Source organism: Chaetodon trifascialis, chromosome 14 (genome assembly GCF_039877785.1).
Source record: "Chaetodon trifascialis isolate fChaTrf1 chromosome 14, fChaTrf1.hap1, whole genome shotgun sequence".
Lineage (NCBI taxonomy): Eukaryota > Metazoa > Chordata > Actinopteri > Chaetodontiformes > Chaetodontidae > Chaetodon > Chaetodon trifascialis.
In genome coordinates, this window is record NC_092069.1 from 11,172,011 (window position 1) to 11,192,300 (window position 20,290).

Below are 20,290 nucleotides of genomic sequence, written 5' to 3' on the forward strand. Positions count from 1 at the left end.
TCCTGTATTAACCTCAAAAAATAAAAGACTTGTCCGGACATTACTAGTCAAGTTAGGTTTGTTTGTGCTCAAAATAACATACAGTACAATGTCTCAATGATCTTATCTCATGCTCACAACAGGCATGGCTCCTAACCAAGCCCAAAATTTGTAAGAAGATAAGGAAGTGTTCTCCAAAAACCTTTTTGAAAAACACCTTTGCACCTGTAATTTACAAGGGTGTGATACAAGAACTGTTGAGATGCCACATGACAAACTCAGGTTACATGTTAACCAAGCTGAACTGCACTGCTGTTTTCACTTCGTCAACATTTCTGAAAATCATTGAGCTCGTGAACACAACATCTGTACTCTCAATATTAAGAGTAGTAAAGAACTGCATTGGGGGGGTGGGAGGGTGAAGAACTGGTCCAGGCAGTCTGCTGGGACACACCTGGAGGAATGCACCCCATGAGTCAACCTCTGCCTTCTGCATGTCTCAACAAGATAGAACAACACAACAGGATAAACAAAGCGCTTTTCACTGCTGGTGCTGTGAAAGACAGGCGACGTAGCAGAGAACAGAGAAAGCCACGATGAAGAGAAGAAGGGAAACACTACCCAGAGGAGCTGGGAGGGTCCTGTAATGGGAGTGAACGTTGGCTCATTTACAGAACCATCCAGCTGTGCTGGACCAACAGAAAGAAAACTCACATACTGAAGCTTGCTTATATTTTCAGAGCCGGTAGACACAACTCCTTATGATGTTTGGTATCACACTTGAGAGTTCAGATTCTGTTTGGACAATATCTCCGTTAGCGCAGGCAACAGAGCACCAACGGAGAGGGAGGGTTTTATGAGACACACAGAAAAAGATCAGGAAGAAAGAAAGTCCGAGATCTTTGTCAGACCACAGAATCAACAAATCCTTTGGCTGCTTTATACTGTTCTGTAGTGTATTTCCTACATGTTGTGTGACAGTTACAGTACTTCTGTGCCGTGCAGAACTGCTGTGTATGGACCTCTCTAAATCATTTCCTTAATCTTCTGAAAAAAAGCCCACATGTTCAAAACATGAAAATGATCTTTAATGAAAAATATATTATTAACAAATATGCAGCCACACTGCACCTCAACACTGTGAAATATGCACATCCTCATATTATTAAAAACTGTGTTTACAATACCACATTTCAGCCTCATCGCTGTATGAAGACAGCACTTAAAAACAGTAACATGCACAATCTATCAAACCCTTTGATAAGTTATGTAATGTACAGTATTCACAAAGAGCCAGATATGAGCGCAGAGCAGAGCAGAGCAGTTTGAACTAAACATTTGGAGGTCGGGCAGTGAGCAGAGGGAAAATCTTACACAGAAAACCACATGTGTTTGTAGAACCATAGCCTCCAAACCATGGTGACTCATGTAATTGGTATCAAGGCCAGATCCAGCCCTGCACCACACAAACTTTTTATCCGGTGCAAGCACTATAGAACTTCATGTGTACAAATCTCTGTAAATACTCTGACCCGAACCCACAAAAGTGAACACATTCCACATCAATGACACATAAGAGCAGAGGGCCAGGATTTCAAATTCTCTGACAGTCCGCGCAGACACAGTGAGGAGCTGCTTCGATTGTAGTGCAGTGTCTGAGCAGAGAAATGTCTGCTAGCAAGTCTGTCAAGGAAGTGCCTGTAAAGTGAGGAGAGGCACACTTCCTTTCCCGTGTCTTTGTTTTTCATTAAGTCTTTGCTTTTGTTCTCAGCATCTCATGAGATGGCGACGCTGTACGATGGAGCAGGCGTTTCGGGGGTGTTTTTGCTTGGCAGCTTTAGAGAGTTCGCCTCCATCAAGGTGCTTCCGCTGGACAGCGTGTTGGTCATGACGTGGCGAGAACTGTGCGTTGAGGTGAAACATTCACGGCAGCGTTTGCCAATCAGGTAGAGGATTTCAAAAATAGAGAGGAGGATGCAGACCAGGCTGGTGACCACCATGAAGAGGGTGAAGATTCGTTTCTCGGTGGGCCGAGCGATGAAGCAGTCCACCGTGTTGGGGCAGGGCTTCTGCTGGCACTTGATGAGCGAGGGGAAGTCGTAACCCTCGTATATGTGGTAGACAAGGAAGACGAAGGTGGCATCTACGCCTATTTTGAAGACCAAAGTGAGGACGTAGGTCCACCACAGGCCTCCGCGCTTCTTGCCCGTGTTCTTGTAGAGACGGCGGCAGTTTTCGCCATACTTGAGCCTGTTTTTCCGTTCCCTGTCCTCCCTGTAGGCGACATGCATCACCACCAGGAGAGACGGGCAGGTGACGAAGATGAGCTGCAGGGCCCACAGCCGGACGTGGGAGACGGGGAAGAAGTGGTCGTAGCAGACATTGTGGCAACCGGGCTGAGCCGTGTTGCATTTAAAGTCCTTCTGTTCATCGCCCCATACCTTCTCTGCGGCCACCACAAACACCATAACCCTGAAGAGGAAAACAATGGAGAGCCACACTCGGCCGAAGGCTGTGGAGTACTTGTTCACCCCGCTGAGGAGGCCCTGGAGGAATGCCCAGTTCATGACGAGCTCTGTTCACAGTCTGTCTTCTCTTCCTGCTGATGGAAGACAGAGGAAGCTCTTCTCGGAGACAGCACTGGCAAAACTCAGGTATCTGTCAGCCTGAGACAAAAAGAGAACATAGTCATGTCACTGCTAAAGGAGGCGGCTAAGACAGCAGAGAAACAAACTGAGGTGGTACTGAGTCATTAACATGTTAACACACGTTTACGCATCTTAAAAGAAAAAAAAATAAAAGAAATAAGAGAAAAGGGAACACGTTAAAGAGCCCACAAACATTTCTTAAACGGGTCTTGTAATGTAAGCATGAATTCGTCGTTGTACTAACACAGTCAGAGCAGTTTTCCTCAAATCAGCCATCGACTCCGCAACTACGGTGGTAAACGCTTTCAAAGTTTCAACATTCCGTGCGCAATTGCGCGTATCCAAAATATCCACGTCTAACACCAACTAAATCTGACAAACTCGGAAAAGTCCGATTCATGACCACATATAGAAATTGGTGTACTTACAGTTTAATCGCTGTTGTTGCTGTTCAGCGTCGGAGCGGAGGAACAAGCTTTGGATGAACCTCACCGATGAGTATCTCAGCGGATTTCTCAACAGACGACGGGAGCGGAGGGGGTGGAGTTGTTGGCCTGCCATTTCTTCTCGCCACCCAACCTGCTCAGGTGTGGCAGCCCCAAATACTTGTTCGTCCAATTAAGTGAAGTGAATGGACGACGTTCTATTTATCAAGTTTGAATCGTTTTTAAATGTGATGTGACGTCGTGTTGTCATCATTTACAGAAAAACCATTAAGTAGATATTATGGAGAATATTTTACCACGCATGATTTATATACAGTATACGTAATTTGAAACCAATATGTATGAAAATAAATGTGTCCGTATTTGTTCACAAAATCACAAGGAAATAATTTTCTTTAAATTTCAACTTCAAAATAATGAAGAAAACGTGGTACAAATAAGTAATTATCCAACTATAATGGGTAAATCCAACAATCAGCAGTTCAGAGTAATAGCACCAAGCTGTGATTTCTTTATAAAAAATGGTGTTTATTGAAATATTTACATGGCAGATGATGTGGGATCAGAGTACAAAAGACCACAAACACATCTGTGCTCTCAGACATAAACTGTCTCCATAGACACACACAAACAAGCACACACTTCTTTATCATTCACACATATTCTCCACAGTCAGAGATGATGACCTTTTGCTTCGTCTTGCCGTCCTTTGATCCCTGAGCCTGCAGAAAGAAAACAGATTTATAAGATCAATAATGCCAAGGTGCAGTCTGATTGTCCTTATTTTATCTTGGAGCTGAAATGAAGATTAATGTCCGACCAGCAGACATGGTGATGCAGGTCATTAAAGACTGCATTGGGGAATAACTGACGGTTGTTAATGAGAGTTTTTTTATTTTTATTATCACTGAATTGACCCTGGGCTGCACGGTGGCGCAGCAGGTAGTGCACGTGCCTCACAGCAAGAAGGCTGCCGGTTCGATCCCCGGGTCAGGCGGGGCCTTTCTGTGTGAAGTTTGCATGTTCTTCCCGTGCATGTGTGGGTTCTCTCCGGGTTCTCCGGCTTCCTCCCACAGACCAAAAACATGCTCATTAATTTAATTGATGACTCTAAATTGTCCGTAGGTGTGAGTGTGAATGTTTGTTTGTCATTGCATGTGGCCCTGCAATCGGCTGCCGACCAGTTCAGGGTGTACCCCGCCTCTCGCTCATTGTAGCTGGGATAGGCTCCAGCCCCCCGCAACCCCGAAAGGGATAGGCGGTTTAGATAATGGATAGATGAATTGACCCTTTATTTTATTGTGGAATCTCTAAATGTATTAAATAAAAGACAAACATTTTGCAGTCTCAGTACCTCCATTGCACGGAGGACATCCATCCCCTCCACCAGGTCTCCAAACACCACATGTTTCCCATCCAGCCAGTCGGTTTTGTCAGTGGTGATGAAGAACTGAGAGCCATTACTGTTAGGCCCAGAGTTGGCCATGGAGAGCTGCCCTGTGAGCACGACAGACAAGGTTTGGCCAGTTATCCACAGGATCTGCCAGCAAACATAGAGCTCATTCCCAGAGGCGGCACATCCTGAAAGCCTCTTACAAAGACTCCTCACCTGGAGCGGTGTGTTTGAGGACAAAGTTCTCATCATCAAACTTCCGGCCGTAGATGGACTTTCCACCGGTGCCGTTGTGGTTGGTGAAGTCACCTCCTTGGCACATAAACTGAGGGATGATGCGGTGAAAGCTGCTGCCCTTAAAGCCAAAGCCCTTCTCGTGTGTGCACAAGCAGCGGAAATTCTCTGTATGAAGATTAAAAAGACGTCACCGTTTGCTGATTTTGTTTTGTTTTATTACTGAGTAGTAATATTGCAGAATTAATTTGGGTAGAGGGGGTCAACTGTTAATCTAACCACAGAGAATATTTTTTGACTGGTTGTGTATGTCAGTCTATAGGCACTGCAGCCCTTTTTGCAGCTGCTGGCTGCAACACTTTCACTCAATACTGGACCAATTTCAAAAACATAAGTCACTTGAACACAAAAACATGGGAAAATAGGGTTGACAAATAATATTTGACTGAGATTTCTCCCATTTGCCTGAGACATTGAAATCTTCCAGGACAAGTGGATCGGACCTAGTTTCTTCTAAGGAAACCATAACTGGGACATACAGTCCTGTTAGCTTGTCAGCTCAAAGTAAAATTAACAAAAACAGACATCCCAACGTTCTGGTGACTTTTTCAATTTCCAGCACAAACAAACGTAACACTGTGCAGTTACAACATTTATTTTTGCTAAAGATGTGATGATGAAAGGCCTACAGCGGGCAGCATACACACCTGCCGTCATGGGAACGATGTCAGCCCGAAGGAGGAAGCGCAATCTCCCTGCTGGCTTGTTTCCAATCTTGATGTCCATATAGACCTGAGGATTAATTCTGCCCTTTTTGGCCGGGGGCTCACCCTGCAAAAAGAAACCACACTCACGGCACTATCTCAACATAGCTGAGAGTCTGAGGCACTGAGACACTTCAGGATGAAAGCCGTCTCACCTCCTGTGTTGCAGTGTTGGTTGTTTCTCCATCTGCTGCCCCCCCCTCCGCTTCCTCCGCAGTCTTCCCTGAGAACTTCTTCAACCAGTCGTCGTCCGACCACACTAAAGGAAAAGCAGAGTTAAAATCAGAGCCAAGGATTTAAATGAGCGTCCAGGCAAAAGCTTCTACAAACTGTTTTTTTTTTTTTTAATCACCTGGTCGAGAAGACCCCTCTTTGATTCTCATGGGCTTGGCGGTGTTGACCCTGACAGTCCGTCCAAAAAGTTCAGACTCATTCTAGCAAAGAAAAAAAACAAAAACAAAACAGCAATATTAACACGGGAAGCTGATTATTTGAACATTTTAGGTAAACTCACAACAACTCACAAACAGAAACAAAACTTCTCTGACATGAACACCACTCACCATGTTATCAATAGCAGCTGCAGCATCCTACCAAAGACAGTGAGCATAAAAAGGTTATGAGCACAGACATATTCAACTTCACAGAGTATGGTCTTTATTGGGTTAAAATCAGAATATTTTGGCCTTTAGTGTGTAATTCAGCACTAAAAGAGTACATACCTCTGCCAATTCAAACTCAATGAATGCAAATCCTCTGTGTTTTTCTGAAAACATAAGACATGTTGATACAGTTTAATATTTCTCTTACTCACAGTGTGTAATGTTACACAGAAACAGCGCAGTCACTATCACGCTGAAGAGCAAAACTCCTGACCTTACCTGTTTCATAGTCTAAAGGGATCTGGATGTCTGTGATGTCTCCAAACGGAATAAAAGCTGCATGTAACACCTTCTCGTCCACTTCTTCCGCCAGACCACCTGGAAGAAACACACCGTACTCAGGCTAAAACCAGCAGAAACACGCCGATACGAAGATTATGAACAAATTGTATGTTTAGTCAGAGGACAGAATAACGGAGCGGGTTTACGTGCTACGTTCAAGATACAAGAAGAAGCATTGGAGCCCCAAGATCCTGAGGTTAAAGCTTATTTGTTGTTGTTTTATTTCGTTTATTCAGAGTTTATTACTTAACTTGATATGATATACTTCACCAACGGCGTTGTGTAAACTACGTGAAGTTTAAAACCAGTGACGTTGCCATGTTTTGACTTCTCGCTTTCATGTTTTACCGGTTAAATCTTTACGTATCGGAGGATTTCTCCATATTATGTGCACTTCATACGCACTTAATCGTGTCCAGATTCATTACTCTAGTGTAAAACCTTTAGCACGTTAGCTACATTTACTGAAACAACATTAATTTAACATATGTTTATGAAAAGTAACATTAACTCACCAACATACAGCACTCGTTTGTTAGCCGCCATATTTGATTTAACCCTTCAACTTTGACCCCAGCAGCCTCTCATTGGTGCATTGAGACTGAAGCCCGCCCCTCCGTTACCATGTTCCCTCTCGCGCCGCCTGTCGGACGAGTGTGCAGCTGCCGTCACTTTCATTTCACTTTCTTCATCGACTTAAACGTTTCACATTGAACAGACCGCCACGACAGCCTTTCTGTAAGTGGGAATGTCAGTTTCTGCCATTTTCATCTTTAACTCTGACATCTGTTCTCCACAAATTTATGAAAAATAAATTCCTCAGTTCTCAAAGGTTGGTTTTTGGACAGAGTGAGATGTCAGAGCAGAAGCTCTGTTTCATGAGCACATTTTGCCTTGTTGTAGAAGCAAAAGCACAGGTATTAATGATGACTCCATTCTATTCAAGTGACTCAGGCATGCAGGTGTGACAGTGAGCTGGCATTTTCAATACTCGATATAATCTATGGCAAAACGCCAGGAGCCTGACACTGAAGCAGCCATCATTAAATTCATCATTTACAGCTGTGCTTTCCCTACTATGGCAAGTCGAAATGTGCTGTGAAAAGACCCATTACCCATTCTTTTCCCCTTTTTTTTTCACTATTTAAAAGTGGCTATTTTTGTGCAGAATATTTTGGATACCGCTTTCTGATAAGGCATCCCATACAAAAATGAAAGAAGTCACTTTCTTGTGAAGTTATTTAAAATATTTCACCCATTGCACATAACCCCCCCATGTAAGAGATACCATGCTATCAGGAAGTTCTACGTCACCCCCCTTGTTAACAGTGGGCTCCTGCTGTTTGTTTTCCCCTGCCTGGCCCTTAACTCGCTGTGACATTTTGGACCTCAGCACTGTTCAGGGGCTTACCAAGAAATCCAGTCCTCCACTCATTCCCTGCATGTTCTTTGTTTTCTAATGATTTCCACCTTTCTCTCCTGCCTGCGCTCTGGCTCTATTGTTTCTTTCTCATGCTTTCTGAGAGCTCTGTCTCTCCATCTGGCCATCAGACACACTTATTCCAGGAATACACTGGTAAAGAAACATTTCGGGTTTTTTGTGTACTCAAAGTAAAACAAGATTTTCACATTTCTACGGTGGAAGTCGTACTTCTGACAGACCTCACGGCTCTGTAGTTGTGACTTCCTGCTTGATTTTGACTGTGAGGTTTCTATAAAGGACTCAGTGACTACCTTCAAGTGATTATTTGGTACATGAAAAACCTTTCTCCTTATCTCTGTCTTTAATGCAAAAAGGCCCTTTTAAAAGGCAAAGAAATGTTTTTCTTTCCCTTCCTATGTTGCTCGTATCAGTCATCTTTAGGGCTGCAACAAACGATTCTTTTCATTGTTGATTAATCTGCTGATTATATCGTCAGCTGACTGAATAGTTGTTTGGTCTATAAAATGTCTGAAAAAGCCCAAGATGATGACCTCAAATGTCTTGTTTTGTCCATGACCCAAAGATATTCAGTTTATTGTCAAAAAAAAAAAAAAACCTGGAAAATATTCACATTTAAGAAGCTGGAATAGAAAATTTTGACTTTTTTCTTGAAAAATCACTCCAAGTGATTAATAAATCATCAACATAGTTGCAAATTAATTCAATAGTTGACAACTAAGCGATTAATCGATTGCAGCTTTAATAATCTGTCCAAAGAGGGAACACCCTTTAGCCTAGACATGGTACTTCAGACTGCCACAACAGCCCTGACGACTCTGCCCTTGCCCTGCTTTGCTCTTCTCTGTCCATCACTGACTCATTAAGTGTGCATCAGATACACACATACACACTTGAAATTGGATAAAATAGGTTATATGTAAACATTAAAGTAACACAACAGTGATAAACTTGATATATCATCCCTTTATTGAGAATACCGCACACCCATGATAACATGATGGGATGGAGGAGTCCATCATTTCAGATCAAACATAAAACTTTCAAGCAAAAAAAAAAAAAGAACAAGGCTCATTTTGCTTTTAGAAAAAGGTTTCTCTCCTTTGCCACAAAGTGAAGGGCCTCCATTCGACATTTATTTGCATTATTGCTTTTGGTATGCACTTTAAAAGTATTACAGAGCTAGAAAATTAGGAACTGTAACATTTTCCAAAATGTTCAAGTATGTTGGTAAAATTACATTTTCTTATCTTTTTCTTAATTTTTGCATAATTGTTCAGAGGCGTCTGGTGTTTGGAGCCAGTGTAGTGTGTCTCTCCCCATCTCTGCTCAGGTTTCTGTGCCCTGAAACAACACAATGACTTTTCATTGGCACCACAAAGCTTCTGTTATCTATGAGCACATCACAAGTATGACCAGCTCGACTGTTTGTGTGTTATCGTACCGCTTTAACACAGCACGCAGTCTTCAGGATGTGGCAGCAGCAGCAGTAGTAGCCATACTGCCCACTTTCTGAGTGGCATCTTTCTTTGCCTGGTGGGCTTGCAGCACGGCGACGGCTTCTTCTACCTGTACAACCATAACATCGGACATGAATAATGACACGGTGCAGTATACAGTATGGACGATAGGCATGCCAGTGTGCCACCATGGCACAGACAGAGGTCACCACATACCTTTGAACGCAGAGATTCGTGAGACTCTAGCATATGTAGCAGTTCAGAGTTGTCTATCTCCAGCAGCATGCCAGTGATCTTTCCTGCCAGGTTGGCATGCATGGACTGAATCAATGGGAAAAGACGCTCACCTATTTGGAAAAACTGAGAATAAATCAACCCAATAAAAACTGAAAAGCCTTACAGTTCATTCATTCCGATGCTGGATTCTTACCGAGCATCTGTTTCTGCTCCTGAGGGGGCGCAGCAGCCAGCATGGAGGCTGTGAGAGGCTCCTGGCCCTGAACGTGCACTGCTGGCTGTGCCTGGAAAGGACAGATAAAGAACATAGGAAGGAAAATTATTAATAGTGTTGGGAGCTTCATGTGACAGGAACACAAGATAGTGTGATTGGTCTTATGCCCATACCTGCTGTAAGGCAATAGGTTGCACCACCTGGGGGTTGGGGTTACGGACACCAGTAGCATATTTGTATGGAGGCATGGCACGGGGCCCAGGGACTCCCATTGAGGGACGAGGTGCCATGGCCTGGCCAGAGGCTAGCAGAGAGGAGGAAAAGGGGAGCAAAATTTATAATGACAACCTCTACTGGCTCTGCGGTGTCAATGAAATGCAAAAACCAGAGTCAGGGCACTGATGGGGATCATTTCACTCATTATTGGTGAACACACCTCGTGGGCCCTGTGCGCCGCTATTAGGAGTCATGTGTCTCAGGTTGGCACGGGGTCCTGGCTGACGCAGCGAGCTGGGTATCCCCTGAAAACTGCCTGGGAGTGACAGAAGCAGAGACAAAAACAATGAGATGCAGCACAAACTGCATTAAAAATGTTATGGATTTTAATAGGGCCGCTACAGTGTATGCTAACTATGTTAGCTGGGTAACTCAAAGCATGTCAGGGATAGATTGAGATCACACAGTGCCACATGCTAACCTTGACCTCTGCCACCTTGTTGCTGCCATCGGGGGTTGGGTCGCATTTGGGCCAGCTGATTGGGTGCATAGTATGTAGTCCTGTTCTGGGCCTGGTGGGAACAAATGAAATGTTTCATTTTATGGCATATAAGTCCACTATTCACCCTCCTTTCAGCTCTGTTTTTGGTCTCAACCAACTCCTCATAAAATATCAGACACTAACGCTGCTACATGCTCCGACATGTTCATGTGAGTGACCTCTTTCACAGTACACAGACATGAGATCCATTTTTAATATGAAAATATGAATTATAGTCACTTTAACACACACACACAGTTATCTCAGACTTTGATTGACACACCTGTGGTACAGCTGGCATGAAGTAGCCGCTTGTGGGCTGGAACTGATTAATGATGGCGTTAGCCGGCATGGCCCTCATGCCAGCAATACGCTGCATGTACTGGTTGGTGAGGTGGGCTTTGCGTTCCTCTTTGCGCTGAGCGAGAGCCACGTAGAGGGGTTTGGAGCCAACGATACGTCCGTTCATCTCAGTCACAGCCTTGGTGGCCTCTTCGGGGGAGGAGAAGCAGACAAAGCCAAAGCCCTTAGAGCGACCCTCCTCCAGCATCACCTAAAATATAAACAGATCGTGTCAGGGCAACCTCAAACACACAATACTGTCATGCTGTTGCAATATTTGTATTGCAGTGATGCATTATCTCTTCTCCAGCAGTAATGCACTGCAGTATATGATTGTTCTCACCTTAGCACTTGTTATAGACCCAAATGGAGAGAACTCCTTACGCAGTTTCTCATCATCTATGGTGTCATCCAGGTTCTTAATGTAAAGATTAACGCCCTGAAACCAAAGACAGACTCGTGATGAGTACGTAGCAGCTTCTGTGGCATCAATGCATTGAAATTTAAGATTGATTATTGTTAGAGTTTAGCTCCTTCAGACCTGGTAACGACTGATTCTTTCTTGTTTCAGCAGCTCAAACTTCCTCTTCAGCTCTGCCTGCCGCTCCATCTTCTTCTGAGCACGGCCCACAAACACGGTCTTGCCGTTGAGTTCGGTGCCATTCATGTCCTCTACAGCCTTTGGATGAAGTCGTTATTATCAGAGGGAATGACCACAGATATTCCTTTTATACATTTCCATCAGGCCAACGTACCTTGTTAGCGTCCTCATGTTTCTCGTAACTAACGAATCCAAAGCCTCTGGATTTGCCGGTGGGGTCTGTCATCACCTTCACGCTGAGTGTTTTACCTGCAGAGGTTAAAGGTCAGATAATTGGAGGTAAGACAGCAGAACCAGAGCGCACTAGAGTTTGGAGCAATACCCGTGAAGCTAGTCGAAGTTTACCGTATTTGTCGAAAAGCTCCTTCAGGCGCTCATCGTCCATATCATCCCCGAAGTTCTTGATGTAGACATTGGTAAACTCCTTGGCTTTGGCACCGAGTTCAGCCTCCCGTTCCTTCCGGGATTTGAAACGACCAACAAACCTGAAGATGGAGGGGAGAGCAGCGGTACACACTCTTAAAACAGTCCCAACAGAGATGAGAAAACAAACCAGGGTCCACCTCTTTTGACCTGCTTTTTCCGATCTAAAACACTCTTGATGCAGGTTTCCGGGCACAGAAAAGTTCTACAATGACAGAGGAAGACCTGATCACGCAAGCACAGTAAGTAAAAGAGAGTTCATTCTTTGACAAAAACAGGGACAACATCCACCAAACAAATTCACGGTTACATTTCACCATGTGTGTCATCATTCCTGTGGTAAACAATGAAAAAACATTCACCAGTTGCTGTTAATACCACCAGAGGCAGGCAGATATGTCGGCATGCTAGACAACACAGTGACAACCATCGTAATTCTTGGTCCAAAACTTGATGAGGAGGTGGATGGAGAGGGATGGAGGAACAGAGTCTCACAGAACAAAGGAAAGCTGAGGAGGACCAAATGATCTTATATACCTTGCCATGACGACCTCTCTCTCCTTCCGCCATCCAGTATTGCATTCCTGCATTCGATCCATCACTAAAAACACACAAGCGTGGTCATACACACACACACATACAGACACTCCAAGACGGGTGACCAGCGAGTGGACGTGTGAGGCGACAGAAAATGCGTCTGGCAGGAGGGGTAAATGTTTGTTATCTGTTTAGTTTAGTGGTTGTCTTCATACTGGCGGCCATGAGAGGTAAGCTTATTAGTCAGATTATTCACACACAAACTCGCCAACTGAAAAAAGACATGAAAAGTCAGTTCGCTCAACACAAGTGTCACGCAGACAAGTCAGGTTTATACATGAAGACACAAAATATAATGCACCGCTAGCTCAGTAAGTGCTGCACCTTTCAATGTCATGATAACTTTCAGTGACTATCAGAGGCGTTCTAAAGATCAGGCTAAACTCTTCATAAGTCCAAAACACTAAGAACAATGCACACCCCCTTTGTCCCCAGTTCCTAGATGATCAGACACTCACACCTTGCGGTCATTCAGAAGCATGCCGTTCATCTTCTCAATAGCACGATCAGCGGCATCCTGGGTCTCGAAGTGGACAAAAGCATAGCCCTTGGAGCCATTTTCATCACACACCACCTGGCGCAGAGGAAGACGGATGGTAAATATGCATCCAGTAGAAAGGCAACGTAACGCAAGCAGGCAGTTCCTCAACTTTAAAGCAGCAGTGCATGACTTTGGGAAATACAATTGCTTTCTTGGTAAGAGTTAGATGAGAAGATCAATACCACTCTCAAATCCATCCTCGAAATATTAAGCTGCAGCCAAACAGCCTTGCTTAGCATAAAGACCAGAAGCAGAACATGTTTAATCTCATTTCTTTAATCCACAAACTGACAGTTTTACACCTCAGTTTTCAATTTAGTTGTCACTTCAACAAGATCTATATAATGTATCAATCAGTGAGTGAGACCCTAAGATAAAACACAGCATCTGGCTTCATATTTAACTGCCAGAAAGGAGAGTGGTATCATTCTGCTCATAATGAATGAATGTATTTCCCAAAATGTGGTATTATTGTAATAATTCTCAACTTTATTTGAATAGCACCTTTTATACAGGAATAGCAGCTAAAAGTGCTTTACAACAAGGAATATGCACCAAATGACTGCCTCACATAGAAGAGACATAAAAGCAGGGATTAAATGAATAATGTTAAGTAGGATGGAGAGTAAACCCCACTTGATAATGACAGTAAAAGTAAGATAGAATAAGGATGAAAATAGAAATAAAGACAATGCATAACATGAGATGGAATAAATTAATAAAATATATGGGGAAATAGAGTACATAGAATGCATAAAATCAAATAAAATACACAAATGTTTGGCACAATATTACTAGTTTTTAGTTAGATCTGTGACAAGAGATTGTTTATGAGTTAACATGAGCCAGTTTTAAATGGATTACAATATTATTTCAATTTTTTAATCCAATTTAAGCAATTTGTGTGAACTCTCCATCTCAAGCGTTTTGTCCTGTTTGTGGTAATATATAAGCCTACAGCATAAAAGAAGCAATAATCCTGTTTTAAAGCAGTAATAATGTTCTATTGTAAAGCAGTCACATTTATTTCAACTGTACCTTGCAGGAGAGGATGTTGCCAAAGGCAGAGAAGGTGTCGTACAGGGCTTTGTTGTCAATGGACTTGTCAAGGTTCTTGATGAACACGTTGCCCACTCCAGACTTCCTGAGGGAGGGGTCTCTTTGGGACCACATGATTCTGATTGGCTTCCCTTTGACCACGTCAAAGTTCATGGTGTCCAGGGCTCTCTCAGCTGGAGGGAGGAGGGGCAGAGAGGTGGAGGGAATGGACATGGGTGGTTGTTTACCTGGAGCCATGAGTCTGAAAACATAGCTATCAGTCACTAGTATGTATGCTATACATCATGCTTCCTTCTATCATGGTCACTATATGTACTGTAGCACTTTCACACAAGGGACCAGTAGCAGCGGTTATAGTGCAGCCGTCCTTTTGCAGCACTGCCTTGATGACGTCGGAAATAACTTGAAGCTGCTGTGTATATTAAAGTAGTTTATCCTCCTGTGTGCTGTATGTTACAATCAGGATCCCTTCTGCCAGCATCAGGCACAAGAAATACGCTTTAGATACTGCAGCAGACCATAATGAGCAGCTGGGACAGGTGTCGGGGGCAGCTGCAGTGGGCAAGCTGGGAGCACATGGTCCCCTTCTATCTCTCTACATGCTGCTGGGCAACGTCCCACCTAGGCCGGCGGCAGTGGCTGCACAGCAGGCCCTTAGATATCACAAACAGGCTTAAATTGTGGAGTTAAGGAGTAATAGGTTTCATTCTTCATCTGCTCAACTCATTGTGTGTTCTTTGAGCTCAGTTTAATCACTTAGTTAAATTTACACCATCCCTCTCTCCGTCTATTGCTTTAACTCTCATATAGGCTCTCATGTCCATGTGGGCACACATGCCAAACATCCTTTTGTTCAGTCACTCCACAGTAACGGACACACACACACACACACACACACACACACACACACACACACAGGCCAGGCTTTCCAGCTAAAAGTGTCTGGTAAACAAAACGGAGCTGCCTTGCGTCTGCTGGCATCAGCAGTTTGGCTTGCAATTGTACTTCCCAACCCGTGAGCTCAGAGAAGGTGTGTGATCGCTGTCAAACATGTGGACTTCTGGAAGGTTCAGAGCGGGAATCTTAGTTTAAAAAAAGAGATCTGTGTAGCACATGGTAACCACTCATATTAAGTGGAAATAATGGAAACGGTTAACAGGGTTGGATTACTCATCATTGTTAACCATTTCTGTCATGTTAACAACTTAAATTGAATACGGGCAGGCAGATTTTGGGCTGCTCAGAAAGACCTTCTATATTTAGAGAGGGGTCCTGAGAGGTATGTGCTGGCATGGAGCGTGAGTAGAGAATTCTCTACCATTGATGGGGAAGAGACACATTCAGAAAGAATGCTCAGACGAGCAACACCAGGTCTCACGAGTGTTTACATCTACAGCTGTGACATGAAGCAAGCGAATGCAAACCACCTCAACTGCTGCTGTGCTCTGCATGAAATCACATGCGCGGACAGTTACACTAACGCACAAGTATATTTTTCATAGCATGGTACAGGCAGCATGTTATTACCCCACAGACACGTGTTAGGACTCCATGTAAATACCAAACAGCTCCCATCCCCCATGTCTACACCTCCACTAACAAATGGCGTCTTCTCATACATGGCTCTTGTTACAATTACTCAAGTGAGCGACGCTACCTTCCTGGAAGTGGGACAGTTGTAACCTATCGTTACTCCAGCGTTTGGTGACAGACTCAGATAAATAGTGACAGGTGTTCCACGTTGATACAACAGCCAAAAAGTTCACACAATGTAAACAACACCGGGCCTCCAAAGACAACCAGAACACCTGTTACTATTGCTCAATGCTCTGGTGCCATTGGCTGGAAGTGGACAAGCATTATCGAAAAACACTGAACAGTTCTGATGCATTTGTAGTTGCATAGGCATTGACTTCAGGCATGAGGCTCTAACAGAGAAACAACCGACTTGCGGTTTAAGTGGTTCAAATAAATTCATATGATCCATCTAATCCCTTACCAGTTCAAAATAATGCTGAATCCAAATAACAGGATCATGTCTTTGATACTATCACATGTTGCAGACAATGCACATAGATATGTCAAGCAGGTGGCGCGGGGGTTATTGTTCAGCTGTGCTTGTCCCTTTTCATGCTTTCAGTGAGTATAGTGTAGCAGCACGGGGCAATGGGAATTGGTTTCACTCAGTGGCCCTTTAAATAGGAGCAGAAATGGGTCATTTTGGGCTGAATGAGTGAGATCTGCACAGTGAGCAAACATCCCCAAATGCAGTGCTATAATTAATGGGCGGAAATTATTTTTTGTTAACTTTTAAGAGTGAGAAACAAATAAACAGCATGTATGTATGTGTGAGCGAGGGCTTTAACCATGGTGGTGACATATTAGCAGGGATATACAAGAACTGGGACATGCTTATATGGGTCAAATTAGTGCTGTGGCTGTCCTGTGATCAGGCTGCAAAACTATCACTTCATCCATTAGAAGTCAGGGAAAGCGCCATGTGTTTAATGCATTACTGTGCCCGACTGTGCGTGTTAGTACACAGTTCGAGGACTGACATTGAAAGCATGTGGCGACATTGTCAATACTTGAAGGACCCGTGCTTTCGTGCCTCTTGAAGCTGCATGCACTGATCGCTTCACACGGTTCATTTCTTACCGTCAGCAGGCTGAGAGAAGTTCACATAAGCGTATCCCAAAGACCGCCGGGTGATCATGTCTCTGCATACCCGAATGGAGAGCACCGGTCCGGCTGGGCTGAATTTCTCATACAGCATAGCCTCCGTGATATCGGGGTGCAGGTCGCCAACGTAGAGAGAAGCCATCGGATAACTCCCCGTCGCTGTGTTCATATCTCGCCGGACGTCACGAAAGAAGTGAATGCAAAGCTTCCTTCAAAAAAAGCCTAAAAAAAATGCCGGTATGAACTGAAAGCCGGGGCGAAACTGCGCTTCGATACTCGCCTAATAAAGTCAGTGACAGCTGGCTGTCTGCTCCAGCGTGCTGAGAAAACGCCAGACCTGGAGAAATCACGACACAAATCGATGTCTTCCTTCAAAAAAAGATGCCAACTTCGGGTTAAGCCCGAGGCCTCTTGTTTATGTTTCTTTTTTTAATTCTTAATTTTTTTTGCGATTTTTTTTAAACGTTTGTTATTTAAGTATTGAGGTATTTATTTTTATGAAGATTTTGTGGATTTTATATTTTTTATATTATTTTTAAGTTTTTCAAGAACAGTGAGTTAGACACTCACGGTTGTTTTGTGGCCGGGGAAAGAGACTGCGTGAGGAGAAGCGTGGGCACTTTATAGAGAGTGGCGGTGCGGAGGAAATAGCGGCCAGGGTCAAACCTGGGATAGAAAAAACACGGAGCGTGAGGCGTAAAAGGGAGAGCGCACACTGCACTGCCCTAACTACAGAGCCCAGCTCCCCACAGCGACATCTGGGTGGGAATACAGAGACCATGCTGAGGACTGGTTTTATTACAGCCTTAAAAATGAGGATTATTGCTGAAAGAAAAATATTGTAAACCCAAAAGAATGACATTTGATATAAAAAGCCCAGACTCCACTAGATTATTGCTCAGTGCTTTTATTCAGTGCAATGTAATTATGAAATATGCTGCAGTTATTCTGCTTTGTCCATCCTCCTGAGGAGAGAGAGACATTTAGTAGTCATACATGCAACTTAAATACCCAAACAACAAAAACCACAAACATGAGCTACCTCAATAAATCCAGAAAAGTTGAGCGCAGCCCCTTCTGTCTGGGCTCCTGTTCTCTTTCATTTCCACATCTTGTGATCGCAGCTTCTCCCTCTTGTTGCTTCACCACTTCTTCCTCATAACTCAGCGTCTGAGACCCATCCACACCTTTGGACAACTCAAGTTTTGAGCGAATCACTGGCCGAGTGTCGCTTGTTCCTTCTTGGGGTATCGCTGCTGCACCTGCCTGCCAATGGGCCAGCTCGTCTCTGATTTGGTTAAAAGCTTTCTGGTTTAGGACATTTACAGCGATCTCATCTGGCAGAGGGACGTCCGCTTTTTGTGGAGCCTCTGATCCAAATCCTAATGTTTCTCTTTGGGGATCCTCTGCAACAGCTGCTTTTTCCAGTTGTGGAGAAATGATCCAGTCAACCAGTGTGAGAAAATTCAAATTTTGATCTCTGATCTTGTTTGTGGGCATATTCAGATGAGACTCTTGATCTGTGGTTGAGAGTTGCAGCTCAGGGAGGTCATTTGGTACCGTGTCACCTGCCTGCAGCTGAACTGTCAAGCCGTCTTCAAATTCAGAACCAATTTTCTCACCATGTTTAGTATCTTGCACCTGTCCAGGTAGCCAAAGGGTCAGTCTGGCAACTGGGTCCTGATTCACAACCACTACACCCTGAGGGGGAGAGGAGAACTTGCTTGTTGATGCAGAAGCACCAGAAACAATGGTGTCCTCAGTCGCTGCACCGTCGGAGGCCTCAAACTGCATGGAATCGCTAACAAGAGCACTGGAGGTTTCTTGAGCTTCAGAGACAGAATGCTCAGGACTGGCTTCTGCATCTTCGTCCACAATGACAAAGGGGCCGGCACTGACGACAGCCTTGGCATCTGACAGGACACAGTTAGTCAGTGAGATAGAGACCAGAGCTAAAGTCATTGCTGCTTTTTCTGGCGAACATCACAAAGCGCTGACCTTGAGGAAGGTGCTTGACTGACAGGCCGGGACACTTTGAGGAACAGCACTTGCACACCTCTGCAGTTCCGCTAAGGTCCTCCCACCTGAAACAAAAAAAAAAATCTCATCAAGTAATGAAAAGGTCACAAAATACAGTTTTATGTCTATACAAATACCTTGACTGGATCACATTATAGTTGCAGGATTTGGAGCCAAAGGTGACACCCTGGTCTGAGAGCAGGACGCCACAGTGGACATACAGCTTCAGAGGAGGATGACAGTTCACAAGGTCATACAGCTGAACAGCAGGCGCATAGCAGTGACACAAATTCATCAATAAATATTCACCTCAGAAATGAGATAAGATGTGTTCAGAACAAAATTAACCACATCCGCTCTGTTGGAAGCCACAAATTGTACAACAGCATGGGGAGAACCCAACGGGGCTGTGCACCTGCAGAGAGCAAACATATCACAGGGGATTTTAACATCATGGACTAACATTACAATCAGGTCCTGACCGGCTGCTTACCCTTTATTCATGATGACTGCATGCCTCGGTCTAGTCTGAGGCTCAGGAGACGCAGAGACAAAACAGGACTGGGTGAAAAGCTGCTGCTCAGGTCTAGTTTTGGCAGAAAGCTGGAGGTTTACAACCTGACCTCTTTTATAGATGTACGACTCAGCTGGGCTGGTCCAGGATGCTGCACGACAAAAATAAGATATTTTTGTTTAAATATGGAACAACCCAGCCGAACAGCTAGTTTTGACTCATGTTATTACTCACGATTCATGGCTTTGATGTTAAAGGTCTTGTCATTCTCAGGAAGTGCCGTTGAGACAAAGAAGTTTGGATTAGCATGTGACCTGAAAAGACACGCGTTCCCCTTCAGCATGGTTATTTGTGAGCACTTTAGGTTTAGGTAACTGAATGTATGCACCTCTTTGGGATGCAGGAGATGTGTACTGTAGAAGGAGATTGCCACCAAGCAGTGGGAGGTTTTTTGAGATTCAAGTAGACAGAGTTGGTGAACATTGCCACGCCATTCTGCATCTGTAAGAGAAGCTGGTCTCAGAAAATCCTTAAAGCTGTAGAAATGGAGAAACTAGCAAAGGACTGGGTAAACTCACCACACGCGTCGTTCCACACTCATCCAAACTGTAAGTGAAGACAAACTGGTTTGGTAGCTCCCCATTGCTATAGCAGCCATCACCCAAATGTATCTCCTCTCCTGTCAGTACGACACCTGTGGATCTCTTATCCACCAGCACAGTTAGCTTAGACTCATCACAATACACTTCTACTCTGGGAACATTGAACATGATTGGAGGCAATTCAGCTAGCATGTGAAAGTCAGGGGCCCGACTCCGCCATGAGCTGAAGATGGTGTCATATGGAGGGAAATCAAAATTTCTTTTAAATGGAGAAGGCGCAATGTTATCAAAAAACCGTGGAAAACCCTTGGGAAATCTGGCATCCTGCCAGTTGATTACTGACTGAACAGCAATAAAATGCCCAACAAAAATGCAGAGAAATATCTCTATTGT

The 20,290-nt window shown here is 44.0% G+C and overlaps 3 protein-coding genes across 3 annotated transcripts; all 3 read right to left on the bottom strand.

The window, feature by feature from the left end:
* Positions 1 to 1,459: 1,459 nt before the first annotated feature.
* gjb10 (gap junction protein beta 10) lies at positions 1,460 to 2,854 on the bottom strand. The gene has a single exon (XM_070979179.1). The coding sequence runs from the start codon at positions 2,544 to 2,546 to the stop codon at positions 1,755 to 1,757; it is 792 nt and encodes a 263-aa protein (XP_070835280.1). The 5' UTR covers positions 2,547 to 2,854; the 3' UTR covers positions 1,460 to 1,754.
* Positions 2,855 to 3,587: 733 nt separating this feature from the next.
* On the bottom strand, positions 3,588 to 6,984 carry ppie (peptidylprolyl isomerase E (cyclophilin E)). Its single transcript, XM_070978936.1, has 10 exons — positions 6,924 to 6,984; positions 6,346 to 6,444; positions 6,187 to 6,230; positions 6,028 to 6,054; positions 5,817 to 5,898; positions 5,620 to 5,723; positions 5,408 to 5,531; positions 4,683 to 4,868; positions 4,428 to 4,570; positions 3,588 to 3,795 (listed from the first exon to the last, which is right to left on the bottom strand). The coding sequence occupies exons 1-10, from the start codon at positions 6,952 to 6,954 to the stop codon at positions 3,727 to 3,729; spliced, it is 909 nt and encodes a 302-aa protein (XP_070835037.1). The 5' UTR covers positions 6,955 to 6,984; the 3' UTR covers positions 3,588 to 3,726.
* Positions 6,985 to 8,796: 1,812 nt separating this feature from the next.
* On the bottom strand, positions 8,797 to 17,411 carry pabpc4 (poly(A) binding protein, cytoplasmic 4 (inducible form)). Its single transcript, XM_070979905.1, has 15 exons — positions 16,739 to 17,411; positions 14,060 to 14,253; positions 12,939 to 13,054; positions 11,806 to 11,945; positions 11,615 to 11,709; positions 11,401 to 11,538; positions 11,203 to 11,298; positions 10,801 to 11,070; positions 10,458 to 10,548; positions 10,197 to 10,292; positions 9,934 to 10,064; positions 9,740 to 9,830; positions 9,526 to 9,656; positions 9,294 to 9,418; positions 8,797 to 9,193 (listed from the first exon to the last, which is right to left on the bottom strand). The coding sequence occupies exons 1-14, from the start codon at positions 16,929 to 16,931 to the stop codon at positions 9,317 to 9,319; spliced, it is 1,884 nt and encodes a 627-aa protein (XP_070836006.1). The 5' UTR covers positions 16,932 to 17,411; the 3' UTR covers positions 8,797 to 9,193; positions 9,294 to 9,316.
* Between the last annotated feature and the right edge of the window lie 2,879 nt (positions 17,412 to 20,290).

Bases quoted from the DNA above. Each gene is read 5' to 3' on its own strand.
- pabpc4 (XM_070979905.1), bottom strand. From the start codon at position 16,931: ATGAACACAGCGACGGGGAGTTATCCGATGGCTTCTCTCTACGTTGGC. The intron at 11,946-12,938 runs GTGAGTGTCTGA...CTCCATCTTCAG, and splicing joins CTTCTGAATGACCGCAAGGT to GTTTGTTGGTCGTTTCAAAT. The intron at 9,657-9,739 runs GTAAGAATCCAG...TTTTCCAAATAG, and splicing joins GGAGCAGAAACAGATGCTCG to GTGAGCGTCTTTTCCCATTG.
- gjb10 (XM_070979179.1), bottom strand. From the start codon at position 2,546: ATGAACTGGGCATTCCTCCAGGGCCTCCTCAGCGGGGTGAACAAGTAC.
- ppie (XM_070978936.1), bottom strand. From the start codon at position 6,954: ATGGCGGCTAACAAACGAGTGCTGTATGTTG. The intron at 6,231-6,345 runs GTAAGGTCAGGA...TTATGTTTTCAG, and splicing joins CCCTTTAGACTATGAAACAG to AAAAACACAGAGGATTTGCA. The intron at 3,796-4,427 runs GTACTGAGACTG...TTCTTTCTGCAG, and splicing joins ATGTCCTCCGTGCAATGGAG to GCTCAGGGATCAAAGGACGG.